This window comes from Mustela lutreola, chromosome 4 (genome assembly GCF_030435805.1).
Source record: "Mustela lutreola isolate mMusLut2 chromosome 4, mMusLut2.pri, whole genome shotgun sequence".
NCBI lineage: Eukaryota > Metazoa > Chordata > Mammalia > Carnivora > Mustelidae > Mustela > Mustela lutreola.
In genome coordinates, this window is record NC_081293.1 from 198,167,586 (window position 1) to 198,192,767 (window position 25,182).

The 25,182-nt window shown below is 44.7% G+C and overlaps 1 protein-coding gene across 3 annotated transcripts in view; it reads left to right on the plus strand.

Annotated features, from left to right (window-relative positions):
• Nucleotides 1–679: 679 nt before the first annotated feature.
• The window catches only part of ACTR3B (actin related protein 3B), a 74,666-nt gene continuing 50,163 nt past the window's right edge, over nucleotides 680–25,182 (plus strand). For 2 of the 3 annotated variants that reach the window (XM_059172336.1, XM_059172337.1), the window contains exons 1-2: nucleotides 680–823; nucleotides 18,276–18,331. In XM_059172336.1, the coding sequence (XP_059028319.1) occupies nucleotides 780–823; nucleotides 18,276–18,331 (100 nt within the window). In that variant the 5' untranslated portion in view covers nucleotides 680–779. The remainder of the gene's footprint in view (nucleotides 824–18,275; nucleotides 18,332–25,182) is intronic. The other variant, XM_059172338.1, reaches the window with a different exon arrangement.

The window sequence follows — 25,182 nt, forward strand, 5'->3', positions numbered from 1 at the left end:
ACCAGGTCGCCCGCGGTGAGACAGACACCAGCTCCATCCTGGTGGAGCACGCAGTCCAGTGGGGCGGCGCCGGGGAAAGCACAGATAAACTAGCATTAAAAATGTGCAGGAGGGCACTTGTGTGGCTCAGTGGGTTAAGCTGCTGCCTTCAGCCCAGGTCATGATCTCAGGGTCTTGGGATCGAGTCCTGCATCTGGCTCTCTGCTCGGCAGGGACCCTGCTTCCCTCTCTCTCTCTCTCTGCCTGCTGCTCTGCCTTCTTGTGATCTCTCTCTCTCTGTGTCAAATAAATAAATAAAATTAAAAAAAAAAAAAAAAAAAAAAAGGTGCTCCAGGCACTGTCGAGGGGAGCAATAGGTCTTGCGATGGAGAGAGGTGCAGGGAGGGGACCTAGTTAGGATGATTCGGGACAACTTCCTGAGAAGGTGACATTCCAGCCGAGATTTAAAGCAGGAGAAGGAGCCAGGCCCCGGAAACGAGGTCAGGTTCACGGTAAGTCAGTTAAAAATAGCCCCCAACCTCTCCAGCGGCGGCACTGAACGTCCACGCGAGGCGGCCTCGCCGCCAGTAGTAAAGATGGCGGGCGGGCGGCTGGGCGGGGCGGGGCGTGCCCGCCGCCTGATTGGCCGGCGGCGCAGCGTCACGTGGGCGGCCGCCGAGCATCCGGGCCCCCGGCGGCGGCGCTGCGGAGGCTCCCGGGAGCGGGCGGCGCGGCGAGCGGACGGCGGCGGCGGCGCCTCCCCGGCCGCCCGCGTGGGCCAAGCGGCACGCGCGCCGAGCATGGCGGGCTCCCTGCCTCCCTGCGTGGTGGACTGCGGCACCGGGTAAGAGCCGCCGGCGCCCGCCCCGCTCCCGCGCGGCCCGCCCCTGCCCCGGCGCCGCGCACCTGCTCCGCGGCCCGCCCCGGCTCACCTGGCGGCCGCACGACGCCCCGCCGCGGGCCCCGGCCCGGCTCGCGGCCGCCACCGGTGCGCCCCGCCCCCGCCTCCGGGCCCCGGGGCCACGCGCGGCGGCCGCTCACCGTGAAGGGCGCCGGTCGCGGCCGCCGCGCGCGCCTCGCCTCCCTCGCACCCCTGCCGACGCTCCGGGCCTCGCACCTGCGGCCGCGCCCCTACCTGGGACCCCCGCTGCACGTCACCGGTTGTCGCGGTCCCGGGCCGCTGGCCGGGACGGGTTCCCGTCGCTCCGCCCGCGCTCACCGGCGCGCGGCCGCTCCGCGCTGGGGGCGCCGGTGGCTCGCGGGGGCCGGGCTCGCCCCGGTGCGCGCCCCTCGCCGTCTCGCTGGAGAACCGACGTGGCAGAGGCTCCATTTTGAGAAACAAAGTCCGGATTTGGGGCGGCCTCTGCGCGGCAGTTTGTTTTCTCCCGTCCCCTCTGCGTTTTGGTCGAGGGTTTCTTCCGAGGTGGCTGGGACGCGCGGAGGGGACCTCGCGGAGCCTCCCGCCCTGGGCGGCGCGGGCCTGGCGGGCGGGGCAGCGCGTCCCCGGCCGCGGGCCGCGAGTTCGGGCGCCGCCGGGGCGCGGAGTCGAGGCGCGTCCGGACGTCCCGACCCGGGCTGTTCGCTGTGTTGGTCCGTGTCCGCGCGCGCCCTGGCCGTGATGCTCGCGGGCGGGAGCGCGCCGGGCTTGGTGGCCCTGGCAGCCGGGCGGGGGCGTCGCCTCCAGCGGGTGACAGCCCCTCTCCCGCGGATCCGCTTTCCTTTCGCTGCTGAAGCCCCTGGCCCCGCTTCCAGGCTGGCGGCAGCGGCCTCTCGGCTTGGGCCGATTCTTTCTGAAATAAGTACCCGAAGTTTCGCGGCCCCTGATGGTGGGAGCGGCTCTGCGACCCCGAACGCGAGCCCGCGTCAGACTGGCCGTGACCCGCCCCCGGTTGCTGGACGCGCACGGGTTCATCGCAGGCCCCCGAGGTCTGGCTGTGTCAGGATGAAGGCAGCGGGTCGGTGGAGCTTTCCCACCTGTGCGCGTGAAATTTCGGCTTTTGTGTTTTTGGTCTTGTCAACCTGCGGAAATGGAGAGCATCTCTTGGTAATGGCCTTAACGTAATGCCCCCGAGCTTGTCCTACCTCCAATATTGGGCAGCGGGGCCTCCCTCCTCATTCTTGCTCTAAATGTCTAAGCCGCGGTGCTGACCGTCTGAGGTAAGCGGTGAACGCAGCTCGGCACGGAACTCCAGTATATCACCGCGTCATGACCCCAGATCAGGGCCGTTGTCTTTTGTCTGTTGCAGGTTGGGCAGTCTGGTGTAGACAGGGGCAGGGGCTCGTCCTTCTAGGTTTCACGCGGACACACTCTGTCCTGGAAGCGACTGTGACTTACCGTGGATTCCCAGGGTCCGGAATACGGGCAGGAGGATCGGCCTCGGAGGGCTTAAATTCACCGGAGCGTATCAGTAGTTCTTATATTCCCCAGACAGCGGAAATTGTTCTGGACTTTTACGTCAAAATAGGACCCAAAAAAGGGTAAAATGCCCGTAAAAATAAGGACAAAGGAAAAAGACCTAGGTAGTCATCCTAAACTGTAGACCAGTGGCCACTGTGCTTGGGCCTCACATTTGACCTTAGTCTGCCTGTCTGACAAAACTATGACTCATTGTCAGTTACTGCAATTCTTGTCATCAAGAAGGAAGAGAAATACCCTTCTAGGGTGAAAAAGCTTTTTTCTAGTACGAAATTCTAAAAGAAAAATTCATGTGGAGCTACACATAATGAACAGTAGTGATTTAGTAGACAGTGTACCAAATACTACTTTTTATGGTAAATAAAATTCATCCTGGTAGCCATGCATTCTCTTCTCATAATTCCTGAGACCAGCTCAGCACCAGTGTGTATGGGGGGGATGGGTAATGCCGACCTAGGTACCTCTTTCATCCAAAGATAAAGCTTATTTTATATAAAGGGATTACAGCATTGCCTTGTTTTCGGAGAATATTCTACAAATTCTAGTCTCACTTCTCCTGCCCTTTTTTTTTTTTTTTTTTTTTTTTAAAGATTTTATATATTTATTTGACAGAGATCACAAGTAGGCAGAGAGGAGGAAGCAGGCTCCATGCTGAGCTGAGAGCTGGATTCGAGGCTTGATCTCAGGACCCGGAGATCATGACCTGAGCTGAAGACAGGGGCCTAACCCACTTAGCCACCCAGGCGTGCCCCCTCTTTTGGTTTAAAGTTATCTTTATACCCAGTACAGGGCTTGAACCCACAATCCCGAGATCAAGAGTTGCACGCTGCACTGACTGAGCCAGCCAGGTGCCCCTTTTCTTGCATTTTAAAACTTACTTCGAAAAAATTTCAGATCAACTGAAAAACTGCAAGCAGAGTACCAAAAAACATTACCCCCCCTTATTTTTTTTTTTTTAAATTTTGTGAGGGAGGGAGGGAGAGAGGAGCAGGTGTGGAGGGAGTGCAGAGTGAGAATCTTAAGCAGACTCCACACCCAACGTGGAGCCCAGCGTGGCACTGATCTCACAAGCCTGAGATCATGAAGTCAGCTGAAATCAAGAGCCGGATGCTTACCTGATGAGCACCCAGTCACCCTTCCCTCTACTGTGTATTTTTCATCCATTTTCACCAACTATTAACATTTGCTTTATCATTCTCTGTATAACCTATACATATTTTTCTGCACTGTTTGAGAGTGAGTTGCAGATATTGTGCCCTTATATACCAAAATAATTCATTGCATACTAAGAGGGACTTCTGTATAATCAGAGACCAATGATCTAAAGTAAAAAGGCCTGACTTTGATGCAGTGGCGTTCTCTAATGTGCTGTCTGGATTCCCACGAGCGGGCCCGTGTGTGCCGTGGACTCTTCTTCCTCTCCCTCGTCCAGCACTGCACCTGTCTTTCAAGTCTCATCCAACGGGACCAGGTCCTTAGCCTTGTTCTGATTTTCAGGACATTGAGATTTTTGGGAGCCAGTTGCTATGTATATTGTCCCCCGTGTTTCCCCATGACAGATTCGGGGTATGCATTTTTGTCAGGAATATTGCAGAAGCAACACCAGTCCTTTTCAGTGTATCGCACCAGAATCTCCCCAGCCCCAGCATTCCTGAGATCTAACCGACATGTGACATTGTATGAATTTAAAGTATATGGCATTCTGATCTGATCTATTTATGTATTGCAAAATGATTACCACCATAGACTTAGCTCACACCTCCCTCCCATCACATAGTTGACATTTCTTTTCCATGGTGAGAATGATTAAATTCTAGTCTCTTAGCAACTTTCAGGTTTATAATACAGTGTTACTGACTATAGTCGCTGCACTGTACATGAGAGCCCTCCAGTCGGATGGCTTCAAGTAGTGATGCCTCCTTAAGTTCGCTGGGCTATTTGGATAGGCAGATGTCCCCTAAATTCCCCCATTGCATCGTTGGTTTTTTCCTGTGTAATTAGTGTCATTTATGGAGAGAGATTTTGAGATTATGTAAATACCTGTTCTTCCTTAAACTTTCACCCATTAGTCTTCATATCTGTTGGTGATTTTTGCCTCATTGATAATTGTACTGATGATGACCTGATTGTGATTACTAATACTCGGTGTTATGTCTACATTTATTAGTGAATGTTTTACTATGAGGGCACACTTTCCCATAGTTTTCATCTACTTATCATTTGTGTGGATTATTTTATTCAAAAGGTCATTCTTATGATATTAAATGGGTTATTATCTGTTGTTGGCATTATTTGTTTTGATGCTTAAATTGTTTGAGATTTGACCAATAAAAGCCCATTCAAACTGTTTTCTGGTGTTCTTTAGACATGTCCCTATCTTTTTTTTTTTTTTTTTTTTTTTTTTTGAGCCTGTTGCTATTACCAATAGAGACTGCAATGATCGTCTTGCCTGTGCATGCCTCTTTTTGTATTTTTTGCTGGGTATCTCTGGGATAGATTTCTAGGAGTGGGATTTCTGGGTTAGAGAGTAACTGTATATGTAGTTTTGCTAGTCGGTGTGAAATCCCACTCAGCAGTGTGTATCCTCACCAGCAATGTATGAAACTGCCTGTGTCTTCTTACAGACTCACTAACAGAATATATTGTCAATTTTTTTTTTTATTTTTACCAACCTAGAGGGTAAGAAATGATAATATAGTTTTAATTTGCATTTCTTATGTGGGAATAAGGGCATCTTTTCATTTGGTTAAGAGACATTTACATTTCTGTATTGTGTCTCATCGTTTCTCTAGCCCATTTTTCTGTGTGTTTTTGGTCTTGTGTTTCTTTGATTTTGGAAATATTAGGGTGTGTTGGAGGTCCACAGACTGCTCCCGGCTTCAGCGATCTGCTAGGAGCAATTCCAGGACTGTAGTGAAAAAGTACAAAGCAGAATCAGCCAAGGTTTGAAAAGGCACATGAAGCAGAGTCGGGAGGAAACCAGGAGCAAGCTTCCAGAGTCCTCTCTCCCTGGAGCTACACAGACGTGCTCCGGCAGCCTCCGGTTCTGACAGCACACCAAAGAGGCTCGTTAAAGACTCGGTGGCCAGCGTTGTTGAGGCTGGCCACGGCACCCCTGCCGTACACATACCAAATTGCAGAGCCCCAGAGGGAAGGCAGATAGGGGTTCAGTGTAAACTACTGTTAGCGTGGTTGAGGTCCAGTGAATGCCGTTGAGGGAATGGCAAGAGCCCTCCTGAGCCCACAGTTCCCAGATGCCAGCTGAGTGGCCAAGCCTACAAGCAGGGCTTCTAGAGAGCAGTCTTGGGCCGATGAACTCTTCTGCACTTTGGGGCGTTAGCTCTTTAGGGTGGAAGTCACAAATACATGTTTCCTGTTAAAGAACTGAGATATTTTGCTGATTTTTTTCTTATTAATTTAATTGACAGAGACACAGCGAGAGAGGGAACACAGCAGGGGGAGTGGGAGAGGGAGAAGCAAGCTTCCTGCTGAGCAGGGAGCCCGATGTAGAACTCGATGCCAGGACCCCCGGGATCATGACCTGAGTCGGGGGCAGATGCTCAATGACTCAGCCACCCAGGTGCCCTCAAAGGTTTCTTAAAGTAATCAAATTTATTTATTTTTTCCTTATTGTTTCTAGATTTTGAGTTAGAGTTAAGAAAGTCCCCCCACCGCCCCATTTCTAGGTTATATGGTGATTTTTTTCTAATGGTTTCATTCCTTCCCTCCCCTCCCCATTTAAATCTTACTCCATTTGGAATGTGTCCTGGGATCTGGTATGAGGAAAGGACCCAGTTGGAACTACTACTGTCCTTCTTCCTTCTGCCTATCCCATTTGTTGCAGCATCATTTACGGAAAAAAAAAACCAAAAACCAAAACCCCGTGCTTGGAGATTCTGTCTTTATCATGTACTAAATCTGTCAGTGCAATTGTGTTTATTTCTAGACCTTGTTTCGAGTTGCCTCAATCTATTTATGCATAAGCCACCGCCACCACAGAGTTTTAATTACTGAGGCTCTAGAATGATTTCATACCTGGTGGGGCTGGCCTCGCCTGCACATCCTTTCTGTTTTTAGGGCTTTCTGCTAAGTTTTTGCTTCTTGTTCCTCCAAATGAACTTGCAGTCAGCTTCTCTAGTTCCACAGGGAGAATGCCTGATGGCATTTTGATTTTGATTCTATTAAATTTATAAGTTAATTTAATGAGGACCATCATCTTTGTGATGGTGAGTCCCCCCATGGAAGAACAGGGCATCTCTTTCCATTCGATCAAGTCTGTTTTGTGCCTTTTAGGAACACTGTGTTTCCCCCAGGTAGATTTCTTGTTAATTTTATACCTCAGTATGTGATTTCTGTTTTGCTCTCATAAATGGTGTCTTCTTGTTCTTTATGTTTTCTGTTTTTCTTCAATACATTAAGGCTCTTAGTTTTTTTTTTTTTTTTAAGATTTATTTTTATTTGTTTGACAGAAAGAGATCACAAGTGGGCAGAGCAGCAGGCAGAGAGAGAGGAAGGGAAGCAGGCTCCCCACCAAGCAGAGAGCCCAATGTGGGGCTCGATCCCAAGACCCTGGGATCCTGACCTGACCTGAAGGCAGAGGCTTAACCCACTGAATCACCCAGCTGCCCCAAGGCTCTTAGTTTTTTTGCGCCAATATTGTAAACTGCTACTTTGCAAAATAGGTTGTATTTATTTAGGTTGTATAAATTTTTTTACTCTTAGGTTGTATAAATTTTTTCCCTTGATCTTAAGGGTTTTCCAGATACAAAATCTTTGGCAATTAGACAGGGTTTACCCCTTCTTTTCTATTGGTAGGGACTCTATTTGCCCTTTTTTTTTGGACACACTGCAGTGACCATTACCTCCAAAATAATGTTAAATAGGAATGGAGTTAGTGGGCATTATTCTTTTGTTCTTACTTTAGTGGGGGAGCTTCTGGTGTTTTTAAAATAAGATGCTGACCTATGGAATGGGAGAAGATATTCACAAATAACAGATTGGATAAAAATCTACGAAGAACTTACCAAATTCAACACCCAAAAAACGAAAATTCAGTCAGGAAATGGTTAGAGGACATGAACAGACATTTCTCCAAAGACGACAAACTTACGGGCTTACAGACATGAAAAAATGCTCTACATCACTCAGCATCAGGGAAATACAGACCAAACCCACAATGAGGTACCAACTCTCACCAGTCAGAACAGCTAAAAATTAACGAGTCAGGAAATAACAGGTGTTGGTGAGGATGTGGAGAAAGAGGAACCCTCCTCCACTGTTGGTGGGAACGCAAGCTGGTGCAGCCACTCTGGAAAACAGCATGGAAGTTCCTCACAAAGTAAAAAATAGAGCTACCCTATGACCCAGCAATTGCACTACTAGATATTTAATACGAAGGATACAAAAATAGTGATCCCAAGGAACACATGCACCCCAATGTTTATAACAGCAGTGTCCACACTGTGGAGAAAGCCGAGATGTCCATCAACAGATGAAAAAGGAGATGTGATGTATATCTACAATGGGACATTCCTCAGCCATCAAAAAAGAACGAACTCTTGCCATTTGTAACTATATGGATAGAAGTAGAGGGTATTATGCTAAGTGAAATAAGTCAGGAAAGACAACCATATGATTTCGCTCATGTGGAATTTAAGAAACAAAACAGATGAGCATAGGCGAAGGGAAGGAAAAATAAAATTAACTCAGAGAGGCAGACAAAACCATGAGAGACTCTTAACTCTAGGAAACAAACTGAGGGCTGCTGGAGGGGAGGGGGGTGGGGGGCGGGGTCACTGGGTGACAGCATGAAGAAGGGCACGTGATGTGATGAGCACGGGGTGTTACATGCTACCGATGCATCACGGACCTCTACCTCTGAAGCTCATGATACACTGTATGTTAACAAAGTTGAATTTTTTTTTTAAGATTTTTATTTGTTTATTAATTATTTATTTGACAGACAGAGATCACAAGTGGGCAGAGAGGCAGGCAGAGAGAGAGGAAGGCAAGCAGGCTGGCTATTGAGCAGAGAGCCCGATGCGGGGCTTGATCCCAGGACCCTGTTATTTTTCTGTTTTTTTGACTCGTTTATGTTGCTTTTATCTTTATTTTTTTTCCTGGCTTTCCTTTGTTCTTGTCTTTTTGTTTTTGAATTAGATGTTAAATTCATTTTTATTTTTTCCTTTAATTGAGGGGAATGAATACTACAGAATTTTGGTTGTCATGTCCTAAGCTGTATGTATCCCTTAGATTTAGATACTTTTTTTTCCTTATAATTTTAAAGAAATTTCTGTATTTTTCTTTTGAGTTCCCCCATAACTAGTATTTCTATACTAGCATGTTTTAAAATTTTCAGGTATACGGGCCTGTTTATTTTTTGGTTTTTGTTTTTAATTTCTAGTGTTGTTGCAGTATTGCTCAGAGAATGCTGTTAGCTTTATTTCTCTTATTTGGGCTTCATGGCGTCTTAGACGTGGTCCGTTTTGTGCAGGTCCTACTTGTATGTGAAGATCTGTTCTCTGTCTTTGGGTTCAGAGTTCGACATGAGCTGCTTTACTCATGACGGTATTTCGGTCTTCCCGTTTTTTATCTCCACTTACTCCACGTTGGACTGAGCGTGCAGTGTTGAGTCTTCTGTCATTATTTCCCGCTGCTTTGTGGAAGGCACTGCTGCCTCATGGAGCGCCTCCCCCAGCTGTTGCTGTCCCATGGTGCCGGCGTCCTGTTTCTAGTCTCCCGAAAGCCGAGATCTGCTTTGTCAGAAAGTAAAAGAATGGTCAAAAATGTACCGAACAAAGGCAGACCAGCAGAATGCAAGAGTATGATTTAAACGTGATGTTACAAGTTTTGATAAAAATTTTGATTTCATAAGAGTAATCTGCACACTAATGAAAAGAGTCAAGTAGTGCTCAGAGGCCAATGTGCAAACATGAGGGGTGCTGTCCTGCCTGCTGTTCTCTGTCTTTGCCCAGAAGTAACTACTTTCAGCTTTAATCTGTGTCTTCCAGCATTTATGGATGTCCATGTTTCTAAGTAATAGGCACATGGATCTATTTTTTGATTACCAATTTTTCACATTATCTGTTAATTTACTGGTGTTAGATGATGGTGTCTCTCATTCTGCCTTTGCCCTGTTTCTCCTTCCCTGTTCTCCCAATAGAGAGATATTATTACATTTTCCACTTAATTTGTGATCAGCATTTATACTGTTAGGCCTATGCAGGTATATGTCCTCATTTATGAAAGTATACTACAAGTATTTTTGTCTCTTACATTTTGTTTTTATGGAAGTTAATGATTGCCTTTTTTGTTTTCTTGGTATCCACTGCTAATTATTTTCCATATTTTTTTTTTAAGATTTTATTTATTTGTCAGAGAGAGAGGGAGAGAGAGCGAGCACAGGCAGACAGAATGGCAGGCAGAGGCAGAGGGAGAAGCAGGCTCCCCGCCGAGCAAGGAGCCCGATGTGGGACTCGACCCCAGGACGCTGGGATCATCACCTGAGCCAAAGGCGGCTGCTTAACCAACTGAGCCACCCAGGCATCCCAGTTATCCATATTTTTAAGTAGCCAGCTTCTCAGTACAGCTTTCCACAAGGCTAATCACATTACAGATCCTACCAGAGTCTGTTTGTTTGTGGGAGGTGAATTTTTAAAATGTCTTGCTTTTCTGAAATGTTTTTTCTCTAATCCCTCACTTGGTTGATTGTTAGGGTGTAGTATTCGGTGTTGGAAATAATTTACCTTCAGAATTTTTAAGACACTGATTCTTTGTTTTCTTGCTTCTGGTTTTGCTGCTGAGAAGTCTGAAGACTTTGTGCCTTGACTCCCCATTCTCCTTTTTGGGAGATTTTAGGATTTCTACTTGGTCACTGGTTTCTGAAATTTCACAATGATGTGCCTTGAAGTAGGTTTGTTTTCCTCTGTGCTGGGCATTTTGTGAGTTCCTGCAGTCTGGAAATAAGCATCTTTGAATTCTGGGTAATACTTTTAGATTCTTTCTTCCTCCACTGTGTGTGCATCTTTCTATCTGTCTGTCCTGTGCTCACGTGCATGCCCTGTCTGAGACTCCTGTGGTTTCTGTGTAGAATTCTTGCGCTGACTCTCTGATTTTCTTGTCTCTCTCGTTTTCCATCATCCAGTCCTGGTTCCTTGCTTCTAGGATACACCTTGCCTTGTCTTCTTACCCTTCTCTTCAGTGTTTTCAATTCTGCTCTTATTTTCAATTTCCAAAATTCTTTGTGTTTTCTAAATGTTCTTTTACTAATAGCCTCTCATTTTGTTTTTTGGATGTGGTGTCTTCTCATAGGGTATTGAGGATCGTGGTTTTCTTGGTGGTTGTGCAGGTTTCTCCCCGAGTAGGTTTTGTTTCTTCTGAGTTGGTTTTTGATTTGCATGCTCTCACTCTATTTGGTGATGGAGGCTTTCCTCAGATGTTGGTAATTCCTGGCTGCCTGCTCATGATGAGAAGTCAAAAAAATAAAATGAGCATTGGACTCTCAATGTGTAGATTTGCTTATTGATTTTGAGCTTCTCAAAGGGTGATACTGGCAGGTTGTTTTTTGGGGAGTCTCCTGGGATTTAGGGTCTATTGATCTTTCTTTTTGAACTGTTCATCTCCCCAGAGATTCTGCTTGGGATCCTCTGTTTGGTGGGCCGGGCCTGGGTGCTGGTGTTCTGCGAGAGGACAGGAAGAGAGAGGAGGGCGTGGGAGAGGGTGCCTGAGCATCCGTGTTTACTGTGGATGCAGGCCAGAGGGCCTTTGGTGTCGGGATGGTGCTGGCTTCACCTGTGCCCAGTGACTCCGGGGCCAGAGACCTTTAGCTTTACCACCTCCAAAGAGTCAGCTTCTGGAGAATGCTGGGGTCAGGGGGGAGCTGTGGCCCCCAGCATGTGGGTGGGGAATCTAACCCGGGCTGCCTGGTTTAGGCCCTTCGGTCTTACTTCCAGAGGCTCCTCTGCAGCTGTCTATTTCTGGAGCCTTTAAGGATGCAGGCGTGTTTGCTGGGCTGGTTCTCAGCTTTGGCCTCTGCCTGTTTTCCTCTCCCAAAGCCGGTTACCCCGATCCTCAGCTCCTCTGAACCAAACCTTTGTTACTGGCGCCTCTTCTTTTCTTCCTGTGGTTGTGGTTTAACACAGCTTTAAAGAAACCATTTTGCTTTGATTTTAGTGGGGCTTTGGGACAGAGTAAAATAATTATATTATATATTTAGTCTACCATTTTAACCTAGAAGTTAGAGTTCACTTTATAGTGATCAAAATTCACAAAAAGACCATACCTCATGGTCTTATATTTACCAAACACAGATCAAAAAATGCTGCTTATAGAAGGACAAATGGAGAAGTATATTCAGTAAAGGCAAATTCACAGATCACATAGACAAAGAAAAAAAGGTATTGGATTTAGAGAAAATAACGAGTAAATGTGAAGTTATATATTAAACTCTTCGTCCTGGAAACAGAGACTACCCTTTTCTATTCAGTAGCCCAAGGAATGTTTGAAGCACTCGATCGTGTTATTAGTTTATAGTATACAATGCAGAGAGGGTGTGTATTATTTAGAAATGGTAACTGAGATCTGGGGATAGTTTTAGTTTTATCAGAACCATAGTCTAAGGCCGTTGCAATCACTTTTTTTTTTTTTTTTTTTTTTTTTTTTTAACTGAAAACCTCAGGAAGGAGTAGAGCTGTTTTGGCTGAAGTTTGGGGTATAAGACTGGACCTCATAAGGGGTCTCAGTGGAAAGAACCTCCCTACAGGGTACAGTTTGAAAAACACTGTTCTAGGATGTGAAATTTCCACTTTTAAACATAGATTAATTGAGCTTAAGTTGTCACCTTCTGCTCTAGACACATGGTTGTAGGAGGAATTTTAACTATATATAAATATGTTGAGTTGACAGTAGTCAGATTAATTCTCTTGACGGCAGAATTGAAAAGTCTGTGTGTTACTGCTGTGGAAAAATAGTGGCGTTTACCAGAAGAGTGAAAGAATCTTTGCACCAGGGCTGTTTAAAATGTTTGGGGCAAATGAGGATATATTGTATTTACAGGAGGAGACTTTGGAAGGACACGTAAGAATAGGAAGCGGTGGAAGGCAGAAGTGGGGTGCACGGGGCAGGATGGGGAGTGAGACTTCTTCATGGATACCTTTTTATGGTGTTTTGAAGTCTGGACAATGAGGACAGACTTGGGTACAAGGCTGAGTGGTAACTATGGGTATTGCCTTATACAGCTCCTCGTTCTATTGCTGTGTGAGAAGGGGTCTCAAGCCAGGGGACGTATGGAAGTAGCCTTGAGTTTGAGAATGTGGCGTAGTTTACATTTTCTTGAGAATGATGCCTACCTTTACTACGCTGGCTATCCTTTTGGAAGAGAATGTTCAAACAAACAAAAAATCAAGGGCTTTTAACATCAGAATTGTTGGTCTTGATTCCTTATGTACACACCTGGGAAAATTTGATTGACATAGCTCTTCCCATTTGGATGAAAAGATATACATAGACCTGGAAGAGAAATAATACGAAATTTTAATACAGCGAGGGACTTTCAAAATTGAAATGAGACAGGAAGTTATTTAGGAAGATAATTGGTAGATATGATTATCTCAACTGTCAACGGTTGTCTGCCAGGAAATGTATAACTGGGAAAAATTGGTGATGTGTATAGGAGCAAGGATTCATATCCTTGGAACGTAAGGATTTGCACAAATTGGTAAAGTACTAAAACTCTAGTAGAACATTTTCTAAGGGTATTATGTGGAAAAATAAAGATAGCTCAAATGCTCAAATAACATTTAAAAAAAGATGATTTATTAGAGATGTGCGTGTGTGTGCAGGAGGGGCAGAGGGAGAGAAATTCAAGCGGACTCTGCCTGGAGTGTGGGCTGTTGCAGGGAATCGATCTTACAACCCTGAAATCATGATCTGAGTTGAAATCAAGAGTCAGGTACTCAACCAACTGGGCTGCCCAGGAGCGCCTCAAAATGTTCAAATAATGGATCCTTTTACTTTTTGAATTAGGAAATATTTCCTGGAAATGGTAATATTTAATATTTCCTGGAAATCAAACTGGTTAACATTAGGTAGGGATTATTGTTATTTATCTTTTACAGATGAAGCAGCTGATGTACGCGGGATTCATTTACTTGCCCGAAGTCCTAGTGCTGTGTTTTGGACCCAGTGTTGCAAGTCCCATTAAACTCCCTCACATCACAAACATGGGCTGTTTCAGAGTGCATATTGCCTATCTGTGTATGGCAGTAACGTCAATCTCCATTTTCGATGGCTGTAGAGCACTTTATGGAATTATTATGATTTATATAGTACATCCTGTGTTGATGCATTTGGGTGTTTCCAGTTTTTTGTTGTTGTTTTGCTATTATAATGCTGCAGTGAACATTTTTTGTTCTTTTCTTTGCCTATGTCTTAAAGTGCTTCTGTGGGGTAGATTCCCAGAAATGTGCTGTGTGGAGAATAGGGGATACGCATTTAAAATTCTGATAGAGAATGTGTATAATGACTCCCCGGCCTTTCACTGCCGCCCATGTGTACTCCCTGCCACCTTCGTCAGTACTGGCTGAGGCTGAATGGTCTTGGGATCAATTTGTAGGTGAATTTAATGCCATTTGACATTTCTTAAAAAACCCAGTACTCTTCCTGTGTAAGAGTAAGGCCTGGCTCAGTTTATTTGCCGGCTTGTGTATGGAGAGTTCCTCACACACGCCTCTCCCCATCTCTGCATCGCTCTGTGTGTCGGTGTAGCGTAGTCTTGAAGGCAGTGTGACCCCGTGTTGTTGCCATTGCGATCGGGATCTTTTCAGCCAGTGCGGATTCTCACTTCTCGTCAGGTTTTTGTCTGTGTATTTAGTAACTGGCCATTTCACTGAATTTCTCATTTCGTTTACTTTTCTACTTGGTTTCCTTAGGAAGTCTGGGTCTGCAATTCTCATTTACAAATACATTTTGTCTCCTCCTTCCCAATGTTACTCGTTTTATTTAGTCATTTGTGATTCGTGTTATCTAATGATTTCTAAGCATACTATCAGAACCCTGGGGTTGGGACGGAAGATGCTAAAGTTACAGGAATCTGGGGATTCCCGCCAGTGATTCTGGGACGGTACTGAGAGTATATATTTTTGATGTTTCCGTGGTGATCTGTTCAGAAGGTTTGGTGCAGATTTTCTGGAAGCCTACCCAGGTGATCTTCAACCTGCCTTTCAGAGAAAGTAGGCCATGTTGCAATTAAAAAAATCAATTTGAAATCCCGTTTCTAATAGGTAAACGGGTGGAGCAGTATTTTGAGGACTGGGGCCGTGCTTTTCTCCTTCCTGTCTTAGGATCCTCGTGGTACGCCTGCTCCATGCTGCTAGCTGGGAAACTGACTGGGAGAGAAAAAAAAATGCCTCTTTGTTTTCATAAATGGTGTCTTGAACACAGTCCTTATTTAATAGTTGTGTTTTATGTGTTGATTTTTTTTTTTTTTTGGTTTTGCTCTTTATATAGTTGTAAAATTGCCTCTAAGGGGGCTTCCAGGCTAGCACTGGATTGTCGTCCTGGGAGAGGCTTATAGGGTGAGTGCTTGTTAGGCCACATTTACGCTGTTACATTTAATATGTTCTCATTGAAGTTTGGTATGAGCCTCAGTTGATGAAGATGTTATTAAAATAAATCTTGTTAAACATTCATTACATTGTGATTATTCAAAGAACAAAACCTCAAGTGTATTTGATGCTCTGTAAGGAGTAGCAAAATCTAAAGATACTGAGTTACCTTAAGTAATCTGAGTAATTTGTACTTTTGCTACTGTTTTTAATGGATTCAGTTTGGGTAGGGGAGCTCATTGTAATTTGTTTATACATAAAAACATTCATATGTCTTTTTTTTTTTTTAAAGATTTTATTTATTTAGTTGACAGAGATCACAAGGAGGCAGAGAGGCAGGCAGAGAGAGAGAGGGAAGCAGGCTCCCCGCTGAGCAGAGAGCCCGATGCGGGGCTCGATCTGAGGACCCTGGGATCATGACCTGAGCCGAAGGCATAGGCTTAACCCACTGAGCCACCCAGGTGCCCCAAAACATTCATGTGTCTTAATATTAGTTTGCCTCAGTGATGAAAATCGTTGTTTGCTTAATGTTATTGATGCTCCATTACCCGTGTGACGGATGACGGAAGGCCACCCTTGAGGGCTGTCTGTCCAAGAGAGTGCTTGCGGGATCCCAGCATTCCAGCAGCTGCTGGCTAGTGGCCCGTGGTGGTGGCATCATCAGTTGAATTTTGGAGCTGTGGATTTAAGCGTGCCCCAGCCCATTTCTGCAGGCACATTTTGCTGCTCTGGGCTGTAGTTCATGACCGCAAGGTATAGGACACAGTTGCGGAAGAGAGCTGATATCTGCAGGGTTTTACCATTTGCATTTTATTTCTCCCACCGCGCAAGGTGTTTTTCTTTGGCCTATAGAGTCACGTACAGCAGAAAGACTGAACACAGCCACAGACCATACTATGTGTGTGTTTTCTGAGATTTTTGAAATTTTAAATTAGGAAATTTTTCAAATGTACAGAAAAATAACAATAGTGAAAAAGTAAAACCTATAGATAGCATGTTCTAGCGCTTTCTCTGTTTCCCTATTTATATATAAAACGCACCCTAGGAAATAGGTTGTATTATTATCTCCATTTTACAGATGGAGAAACTGAGGTACAGATAGGTATGGTAACTTGCCCAAAGCCACACATTTGGCGAATAACGGAGCTGGGACTTGAACCCAAGCAGTCTCGTGCCTGAGTGCGTGGTCATAACCAGCACAACACACGCTTCACTTTCAGAAATAACACAGAATAGTAGATAGAAATGATACTTAGCACCTAATCTTAATAAATGTTAATATTTTACTGTATTTATTTCAGGTTTTTCTTTTTTTGAAAATAATCTCATCACAGAGACAAGTGCTTTCTCACCTATAAATGAAGGATTTTGCTAGATGGCGGGTCTGGCTTTTTGTGGCCCATCACCTTGCATTTCTGACTTTCAGCATCCCCCTTTCCAACACTGCTCCTTTGCCCAGCAGTTGGACAGCAATGACCTTTCCTTACATGGCTAAGAACGCACCGGGCAGATCTTGCTGGAGTGCTTGCTGCCTCCCAGGCAGCGCAGTGCCGGGGCGGGGCTGCAGTCAGGAAGGACTACGTTCCGTCATCGTGTGGCTTGGAATCCATCAGTGTGGACAGGCAGAGATTCTCGAAGCTCGAGATGCCTATTTTTTGGGGTGGGTGGGTGGGTGATGTGGCCTTTTAAATAACACAATCTTAAATTTGAGGATTTTAGTGATTTCTGACCTGCTTGCTAGGCTTCTTGAGCCTTGGGTCAGAAATTCAGTTCGTTTGTATTGATTGTCTGAAGTATACTTCCAGAATGGTGGTTGAATTGGGAATTTTTAGTAGTTCAGGATATGTTGTCTTTCTTCTGGAAAGTCCCTGGCTCGCTCTGGGTTGACTTTGAAACCTTCCTCTGGGTCTAGTGAGCCCTGGCATGGGGTCCACTTTGTTTGTGTGTCTGGTTATTTGTGGAACTTGGGGGGCCCTCAGGTGGGTCTTGGAAACTTCTTTTGGGGCCTGGTGGCTTTCAGAGCCCAGCCTCACCTGGGTCCTTGTGGCACCAAGACGTCAGATCCCTGGAGACAGTAAGCAGTAAGGCGTGATTTAAAGGGAGCTCACTTGCCGTTTTTGGCTCACCAAAGCTTATTCATTCACGGTGTGTTCAGAAATAGTAAAATTAGCATATGGTAAAATACATTGAAAAATCATAAAATTAATTTATTAGAATTTGGAATGTACTACTACATCAAAAAATTTTAGTATCGAGCGTCTTAAAATAATTTATAAAAAGGAATGAATTAATAAAGTCACTTTCAACACTGTTGGGGAGTTTTTTTCTTCATTACGAGCCTTACTGTAGAACGTTGGCTCACTTGTCCAGACTTTACTGTTCATTACCGTAGGCCTAATAAGAAAGGAAGAGCTGATGAGTCTTTTTGGTTTTCAATTTTTTATTTCCAGCAGATGGTTCTCAGTGGTGGTCCCCCCCACCATTTTTTTTTTTTTTTTTTTTAAATTTAAGGGATTAGCAAATGCTTTTGGAACAGATAGTAGTATTTTGGCATTTGTTTTAGTTAAGACTTTTGGAATCCATCACACAGAGGATCTTGACAGAAAATGGGCTCCTTCTGAAATGAGATGATAAAGAGATGCTCCTGTCAGATAGTCTCAGGAGGTGGCAGTAGCTGTTTCTAGACATATGCCATGACATTTTAAGAAAATTATATAATCATTTTTACCCCCCCCCCCCAAAGTTCATGAAGTTTGAGAAGTAAGTACACTTCTTATGAGCGCCAGCTCTGGAATTTAGCCTGTATATTCAGATTGGATTTTACCCACCACTGCCCCCCCACCCCCCACTTCACCAGCTGCTTGGCTTTGGGCAGCGGAATTAGCTCCCCAGCGCCTCAGTGTTCTCATCTGCTAAATAGGGATAATATTTACTTTCTCTACGGGGTTTTTTTAAAAAGCGAAAGAGTGTAAGGGCTCTTATACGTTGGTGGGGATGCAGAAATGTGGTTTACGTGTGATTGCACGTGTGCAAGCTTGTCCCCGGTAGAAATGAGCACAACGTGTTCTGTTCTAATAACAGCTTGCTTATCTGAAACTAGGGTTTGCTTCTCAGTCATCAGAAGCTTTTTATTTATTTATTTATTTATTTATTTAATTCAAGTGGCCGCTCTGAGGCTTGCTATTTTTGGACTTGGAGAGCTTATAATAGAAGACGCTAGTGGGATCCAAGGGAGAGTATTATTGTCTAAACCTGTGTTGATGACTTTGTGCTTTTAGGTACACCAAGCTTGGCTACGCAGGCAACACTGAGCCCCAGTTCATTATTCCTTCATGTAAGTACAGCCCACCCTCGCGTTTCTAAAGGATTGGGGTTCTCAACAGTCTGTTTTTCAAGGCGTATTGTTTGACCTGTCATCTGCTTTCAGAAGGCTGTTCTGGGGACTGGGGAGGGTTGTAATATTGACACACCTAGTGGCTGAACATTGCTGTGGACTGTCACTGCGGCCTGAGAAACCCCAGCCTTCCGACCCTCAGCTTGTCTCCTGATGAGCCCCTCGTCACTGTCACTGGTGTTTCCCCCTGGCTGGTGGGCGGGGGCTTTTCCTTCAATCAAGAATGTCAGAGCTTCTTTGAAGAAGCAGATCTGGTCCTATAAGGTTAATTCGTATCTTAAATGAGTATAGTTTCGTTAACTTGGCAGCTCTGTGGACTAAATATCCATTGTGCTGCACTATTCACTCTACTGAAAGACCTTTTTTAATTTTTTCTTTTTTTCTTTTTTTTAAATGAGAGGCCTGATGACTGTTTCATTGTGTTCAGAGTGTCTGCTTTTGTTTAAATTTTAGTCCATAGAGGATGATCAACTTCAAAGAAGAAATGTTCTCACATTTTGGCAACAGTGTATCCTCCCCACTCTTTGTTCCCCACAGCGTCCCAGGTCGGGTCAGTTGTTTATAGGGAAAAATTCTCCTCTGGAAGTATTCAAATTCTGCGTTGTTACTTGGGGACGGTTTACCAGAGTAATGTCTGTCCTTCCAGAGTAAAGGAAACGCTGCCTCCTAACTGTAGCTCTTGTAAGATGAGTTGTGATCTTAGAAATTCTGAGTGGTCCGAGGCCAGTGACGTTTTTGTAATGACTGGCTCTTGTGAGCAGTATGGAACAGGGAAAGCTTAGGAGAGCTGGGGACAAGGAGCTTAGCATTTATTCAAGGGAAGACGGAAGCCCCTTTGGGTGCATATGTGTGTCCTCAGGTTCCTTGAGCACAGTTCAGTCACCTCATTCTGTTTCCTGGCCGGCAGGATGAAGTTGATCAGGAATTTGACTTCTAGGTTTGAAGTACCATGGTGGGGTGTCTTCAATGAGAGGCGTGATTTGTCTGCTGTATCTTTAGTTAAAATTCATAATCTGGTGTCACAGTTTGCTAGGGCTGCCCTTACAAAATACCACAGACTGAATGTCTTAAACAACAGAATGTATTTGATCCCAGAATGGAGTCCAAGATCAAGGTGCGGTCACTGCTGGATTTTGGAGTGGCCGCCCTCCTTGGTCTGCAGATGGCACCTTCTCACCCTGTTCTCACTTGGCCTTTTCCCTGCGCTCAGTCCCTGTTGTCTCTTCCTCTTCTTAGAAGGCAACAGTTCAATTAGATTAAGACTCCACCGGGGCACCTGGGTGGCTCAGTGGGATAAGCCGCTGCCTTCGGCTCAGGTCATGATCTCGGGGTCCCGGGATCGAGTCCCGCATCGGGCTCTCTGCTCAGCAGGGAGCCTGCTTCCTCCTCTCTCTCTGCCTGCCTCTCTGCCTACTTGTGATCTCTCTCTGTCAAATAAATAAATAAAATCTTTAAAAAAAAAAAAAAAGACTCCACCTTATGACCTCATTTAACTTTTATTACGTCCTCCTAGTCCCCATCTCCGAATGCACTAACACTGGGGGCAGGGGGTCCAGTGTAGGAATTTTGAAGGGACACAGTGAAGTCCGTCACAGTTGGCACTTTGTAGGCCAGATGAGTCTTTTGTGAATTTTATCATCACGAGTGCTCCAGAACTTGATTGTTCCATGCTGGACTGATAAATTGGACTTTCTGACTTCTCAGAGCACATTGGATTTAACCTGTTAAGTGCCACAGCTCTAAAAGGCTGACCTTGCACCTTTTACTTGAACGCGTTGCCATTTAAAACTGCCCGCAGCGTTCAGCGGGCTGGCCCATTTAACCTGTCATCATTAACAGGGTGGGGAACTGAAGTCACTTATTAGCAGGATTTCATTCGCTGTCAGACTGCAAGGCGGCTCTCAGATGGGTGCTGTCAGAACCTTCACAGTAGCAGAAGCTAGAAAGAGCACAGAAATGTTAAAGAGGTGGGAGTAAAAGAACAGGTACATTGTTGGCTGAGTTTGCTGCAAGAGATGGAGAACCCCGCGGGGCGAGGTAGGAAGGTGTTTGGGCAGAAGCAGGGCTGTTGGGGTAGGTAGAGGCCTCGGTTCCCTTGGGCTGTTGGCTTCACTGCTCGTCTTGGTTCTGGGAGTGGAATCATTTTTCTGGCTAGAGAGGCTCCATTCACAAGGTGAAGTTCAAGCCCCGGGCTGAAGTGGCACCTGCCGAGAAAAGGTGGCGTTTGTGTGGACGTGTGGTCAGGCTCGCGGATGCTAGTAGACATGGCGGTGGACACAGGGGCGATGCACACTGGGCCTGTGGAGAACGGACGTGCTCTGATGGTGTAAGAGATCCCAGCCCTGAGCGGAGCGGTGGGGAGCGTGGTTGGAAATGTGCAGGAGGACCGGGCCATGGGAGACTTGGTTCTCTTAAGGAATTTTAGTTTTATTTTGCATCCAGGAATTTTCAGATTGTTCCTTGAGGGGCTCCCTCAGGCCTGCCCCCTGGACTGGCGAGGTGCCCAGCCCTGAGCCCCGTCCCACTCTACCAGAGCAGCTCCCCGGGTATCCAGTTTGTTTGTGCTTGTGTGCGCGGGATTTTCCTGATTGTTTGAGCAAAGGTTTTCCCTACCTTTCTTTTGCTTTAAGTTGTTGGAGTATATGAAAGTCACTGAAAAGTTTCCAGCAGAGGAGTGAGTGTGTGTGTGGAGATCACGTCTCTGGACAGAGGACGTGGGAGGTGCAGGGAGGGGTCAGGACAAAGGAAGTACATTTCAGACATTCTGCGTTTGCAGAGTTGGGGTGTGAAAGTCCTGTGGGCATCGGGTGGTAGGCGTCGTGCTCAGGGGAAGGTCTAGACTGGAGATACAGACTGAGCCCAGAGATTCTTTTTTTAAAGATTATTTATTATTTTTTGACAGACAGATCACAAGTAGGCAGAGAGGCGGGCAGAGAGAGAGGAACAGGCAGGCTCCCTGCTGAGCAGAGAGCCCGATGCGGGGCTTGATCCCAGGACCCTGGGATCATGACCTGAGCTGGCGGCAGAAGCTTTAACCCACTGAGCCACCCAGGTACCCCTGTTTTTGTTTTTCTTTTAAATGAATTTTTATCTCAGCCAGTAATTTTTAGAAGATAATATGGCATAGGCCCATGTGCCCACCACCTGGCATGAACAGATGCTGCCGTGATTGCATCTGGTGCGTGCGTAGTAAACACACGCATCAGAGTGGTGCAGCCCTCTCCCTTTTCCCCCAGCCCGCCCCCTTCCCTAGGACTCCCTCCCCTGCCAGGTACTTCCTGTGGCCAGTGTGTTCTACCCTGACCTTCTAGGCACAGAGCTCTTCAGCTGGATGTCGCATTGGTCTGTCCTTTACATGTTTGCAAATGACACCGTGCTATGAATTACTTCTGCATTGTCCTTAAAAAAAAAAATCCCTCAATAATGTGTTTTTAAGATTTATTGATGTTGATGTAAGAAGTTCTCGGTCAGAGTTCTAGCATTTGAATTTCAACAGTTCTTCTTTTCATTTGGACATTTTCCAGTTTTCTCTAATACGCAGAATGGTGCTGTAAATCTCTCTTCACCCACACATGCTAGCTTCCCAAGAGAAAGTAGCGCACACATCCTGCAGGTGTGCACCTCTTCAGCCTTGTGGCTGTTGCCAGGTGGCTCCTTGGAGTGCTTGTGTTGGTTTAAACTCTCATCACCGGGGCGGAGGGTTTCTGTTTCTGTGCAGCCTTGACAGTAGGTGATGTTGGTAGACTTAAATTTTTGCTGGTCTAATGAATGTGCTTTTTCTCTGATGACTAGTATGGTTGAGCACCTTTCATTGCCTGTTCATCATATCTTTGCCCACTTTTCTTTCTTTCTTTTTTTAAAGATTTTATTTATCTATTTAACAGACAGAGATCACAAGTAGGCAGAGAGGCAGGCAGAGAGAGGAGGAAGCAGGCTCCCTGCTGAGCAGAGAGCCCGATGCGGGGCTCGATCCCAGGACCCTGCGATCATGACCTGAGCCGAAGGCAGAGGCTTAACCCACTGAGTCACCTAGGTGCCCGCATTTTTTAGTCTTTTTTATGGAGTTTTATATACTCTGAATATTAATTTTTTTGCAAATATTGTCTCCTATTTTATGATACCTGTTTAAATGATTTTTTTAAATGGAGAAATTTAAAATTTTGATATGGTTAAAATTTCATTATTTTCCATATAAAATTTGTTTCCATCTTGAAAAATACATTCCTGTTCCAAAGCCATAAAGACTTTCTAAATCTGAATTTTCATCTGAAAAAATTTTGAGTTTGTTTTTTGAATATGCTGTGAGGTAGTTACTTACTTTCCAAAAGGAAGGATGCTTGTCCCAGGGGCATTTATTAAAGAGTGCATTTTAATTTGTCGTGCCTTTTTAATCATATTGAGGTACCATATATGCTTGGGAATATTTTTAGTGTTTTTATTTTGTTTCATTTTCAAGCTGTCTAAATACTATTAATTTAGCAAGTGTCTCGATTTCTGGTAGGTGCGGTTTTTCCTCCTTTGTATTTTTCAGAATAACCTTGGCTATTCTTAGGACCTTACTCTTTTTTTTTTTTTAAAGACTTTATTTATTTAATTGAGAGAGAGTGAGTGAGAAAGAGAAATTGCGCGTGGGCCAGGGGAGAGGCAGAGAAGCAGATCCTCTGCTGAGCTGGGAGCTCAATGTGGGACTCAATCCCAGGACTCCAGGATCATGATCTGAGCTGAAGACAGATGCTCAACCCACTGAGCCACCCAGCACCCTTAGGCCCTTACTCTTTATTATAGATTTTAAAACCAGTTTAAGCTTTATGAAAAATTGTAATGGGATTTGGTTAGAGACACACCTATTTTATAGATTAATTTGGGAAAAATTTGACATCTTTATGAATTGAGTATTTCTGTCAATGAATATGGTATATATTTTTTGTTGTTTATTGATGACTCTCATATTTTCAGTAATGTTTCCTAATAGTCTTCATAAAACTCATACACCTTTTTTGAAAAAAAGATTTATTTATTTTAGAGAGAAAAAATGTGCAAGAGCAGGGGAGGGTCAGAGGGAGAGGGAAAGAGAATCCCAAGCAGACCCCCTGCTGAGCATAGGACTCCCCCCCCCCACCCCCCGCCACAAGGAGGCCTGATGCCAGGTCCCTGAGATCATGACCTGAGCTGAAACCAAGAATTGGCCATTTAACTGAGCCATCTTGGTGCCCCAGGCTCATACACCTTTTGCTAGATTTAACTTTAAATATCTTTATGTGTTTGTTGCTGTTGTGAATTTTCTAAAATTATATTTTCTGATTAGTAATTGCTAGCATATAGGAATGCTATTGAGTTTTTTGTTTTTTAGTCCAACAGTCTTACTTTTCTTATTTCTTCTATTAGCTTGCAGATTCTTGTAAGTTTTCTATGCCGACCGTTAACTGCAAATACTAGTTATTTTGTCTCTTTCAATCCCAATATTTCGTATTTTTTTCTTGGTCTTTTGTACTGGCTAGAACTTCTTCCTTGCCACAGTGACTAGACTGGGTGTTTCTGTCTTTCTGATTTTATTTTTAAAAGGCTTTAAGGCCTTTTAAAAAAGATTTATTCTTTAAAGGGAGAAAGAGAGCACGTGCACATGTGTGAGTGCGGGGTGGGTGGGTGGTGGTGGTAGCAGGGTGGGGGGAAGAGGCAGAGGGAGAGGGAGAGAATCGTAAGCAGACTCCCTGCTGAACTGAATGCAAAGCGCAATATGGGGCTGGATCTCAGGACCCTGAGATCAAGAGTTGGATGTTAAACCAACTGAGCCACCCAGGCGCCCCTGTCTTTCTGACTTTAAACAGTGATATTAGTGCTCCACTAGTGATTACTCTTGGTTTTTGTGGAAATGCTTTTTTCAAGTTAATGCAGTGCCCTTTCTAGCCCTTTCTATTTCTGGTTTACTAAGAGGATTTTTTAAAAAAAATTGTGGATGGATATTAACATTTAAGGCCTTTTGTCTCTCTGTTGAGATGATTATATGGTTTTAGACAGTTGAGCTCCTAATATGATGAATTATATTAATATATTTTCAAATATTGAACTGTCATTTATTTCATTCATGAGATAAGCCCTACTTTTATGAAATACCAACTACCTGCTGAATTGTATTTGGCAATATTTATTTGGATTTTTGCATCAATGTTCAAAAGTGAGATTGGTCTGTAATTTTCCTTTCTTGTACTCTTTTTGTCTGGTTTGAAAATCAAAATTATAGTGGCTTTTAAAAATGAGTTTTTCAGCTTTCTTTTCTGTTCTTTGGAACAGTTTATATAAGATTAGAATTACTATTCCTTGAAGGCTTAGTCAAATATGTGACATTCTTTTGGGAAATGTACTAGATATATTAATTAAAACATTACTATTGTCTGGTAACTACTGTGGCAAGTGTTTCTGAGATACAGAATTTATATCCAAGTAGATGTGCTCGCCTCAGATACACTCTTCTGATAATCTCCTTAGATTACCCTCAGATGGGGCGCCTGGGTGGCTCAGTGGGTTAAGCCGCTGCCTTCGGCTCGGGTCATGATCTCAGGGTCCTGGGATCAAGCCCCGCATCGGGCTCTCTGCTTGGTGGGGAGCCTGCTTCCTCCTCTCTCTCTGCCTTTCTGCCTACGTGTGATCCCCGTCAAATAAATAAATAAAACCTTTAAAAAAAAAAAAAAAGAAGATTACCCTCAGATGACTTTTTGGCATTAGGAAAATAATCTGTCTCTTCTGGATACTCTTATTTATTTTTAAAGATTTTATTTTTTAACAGAGAGAGGCAG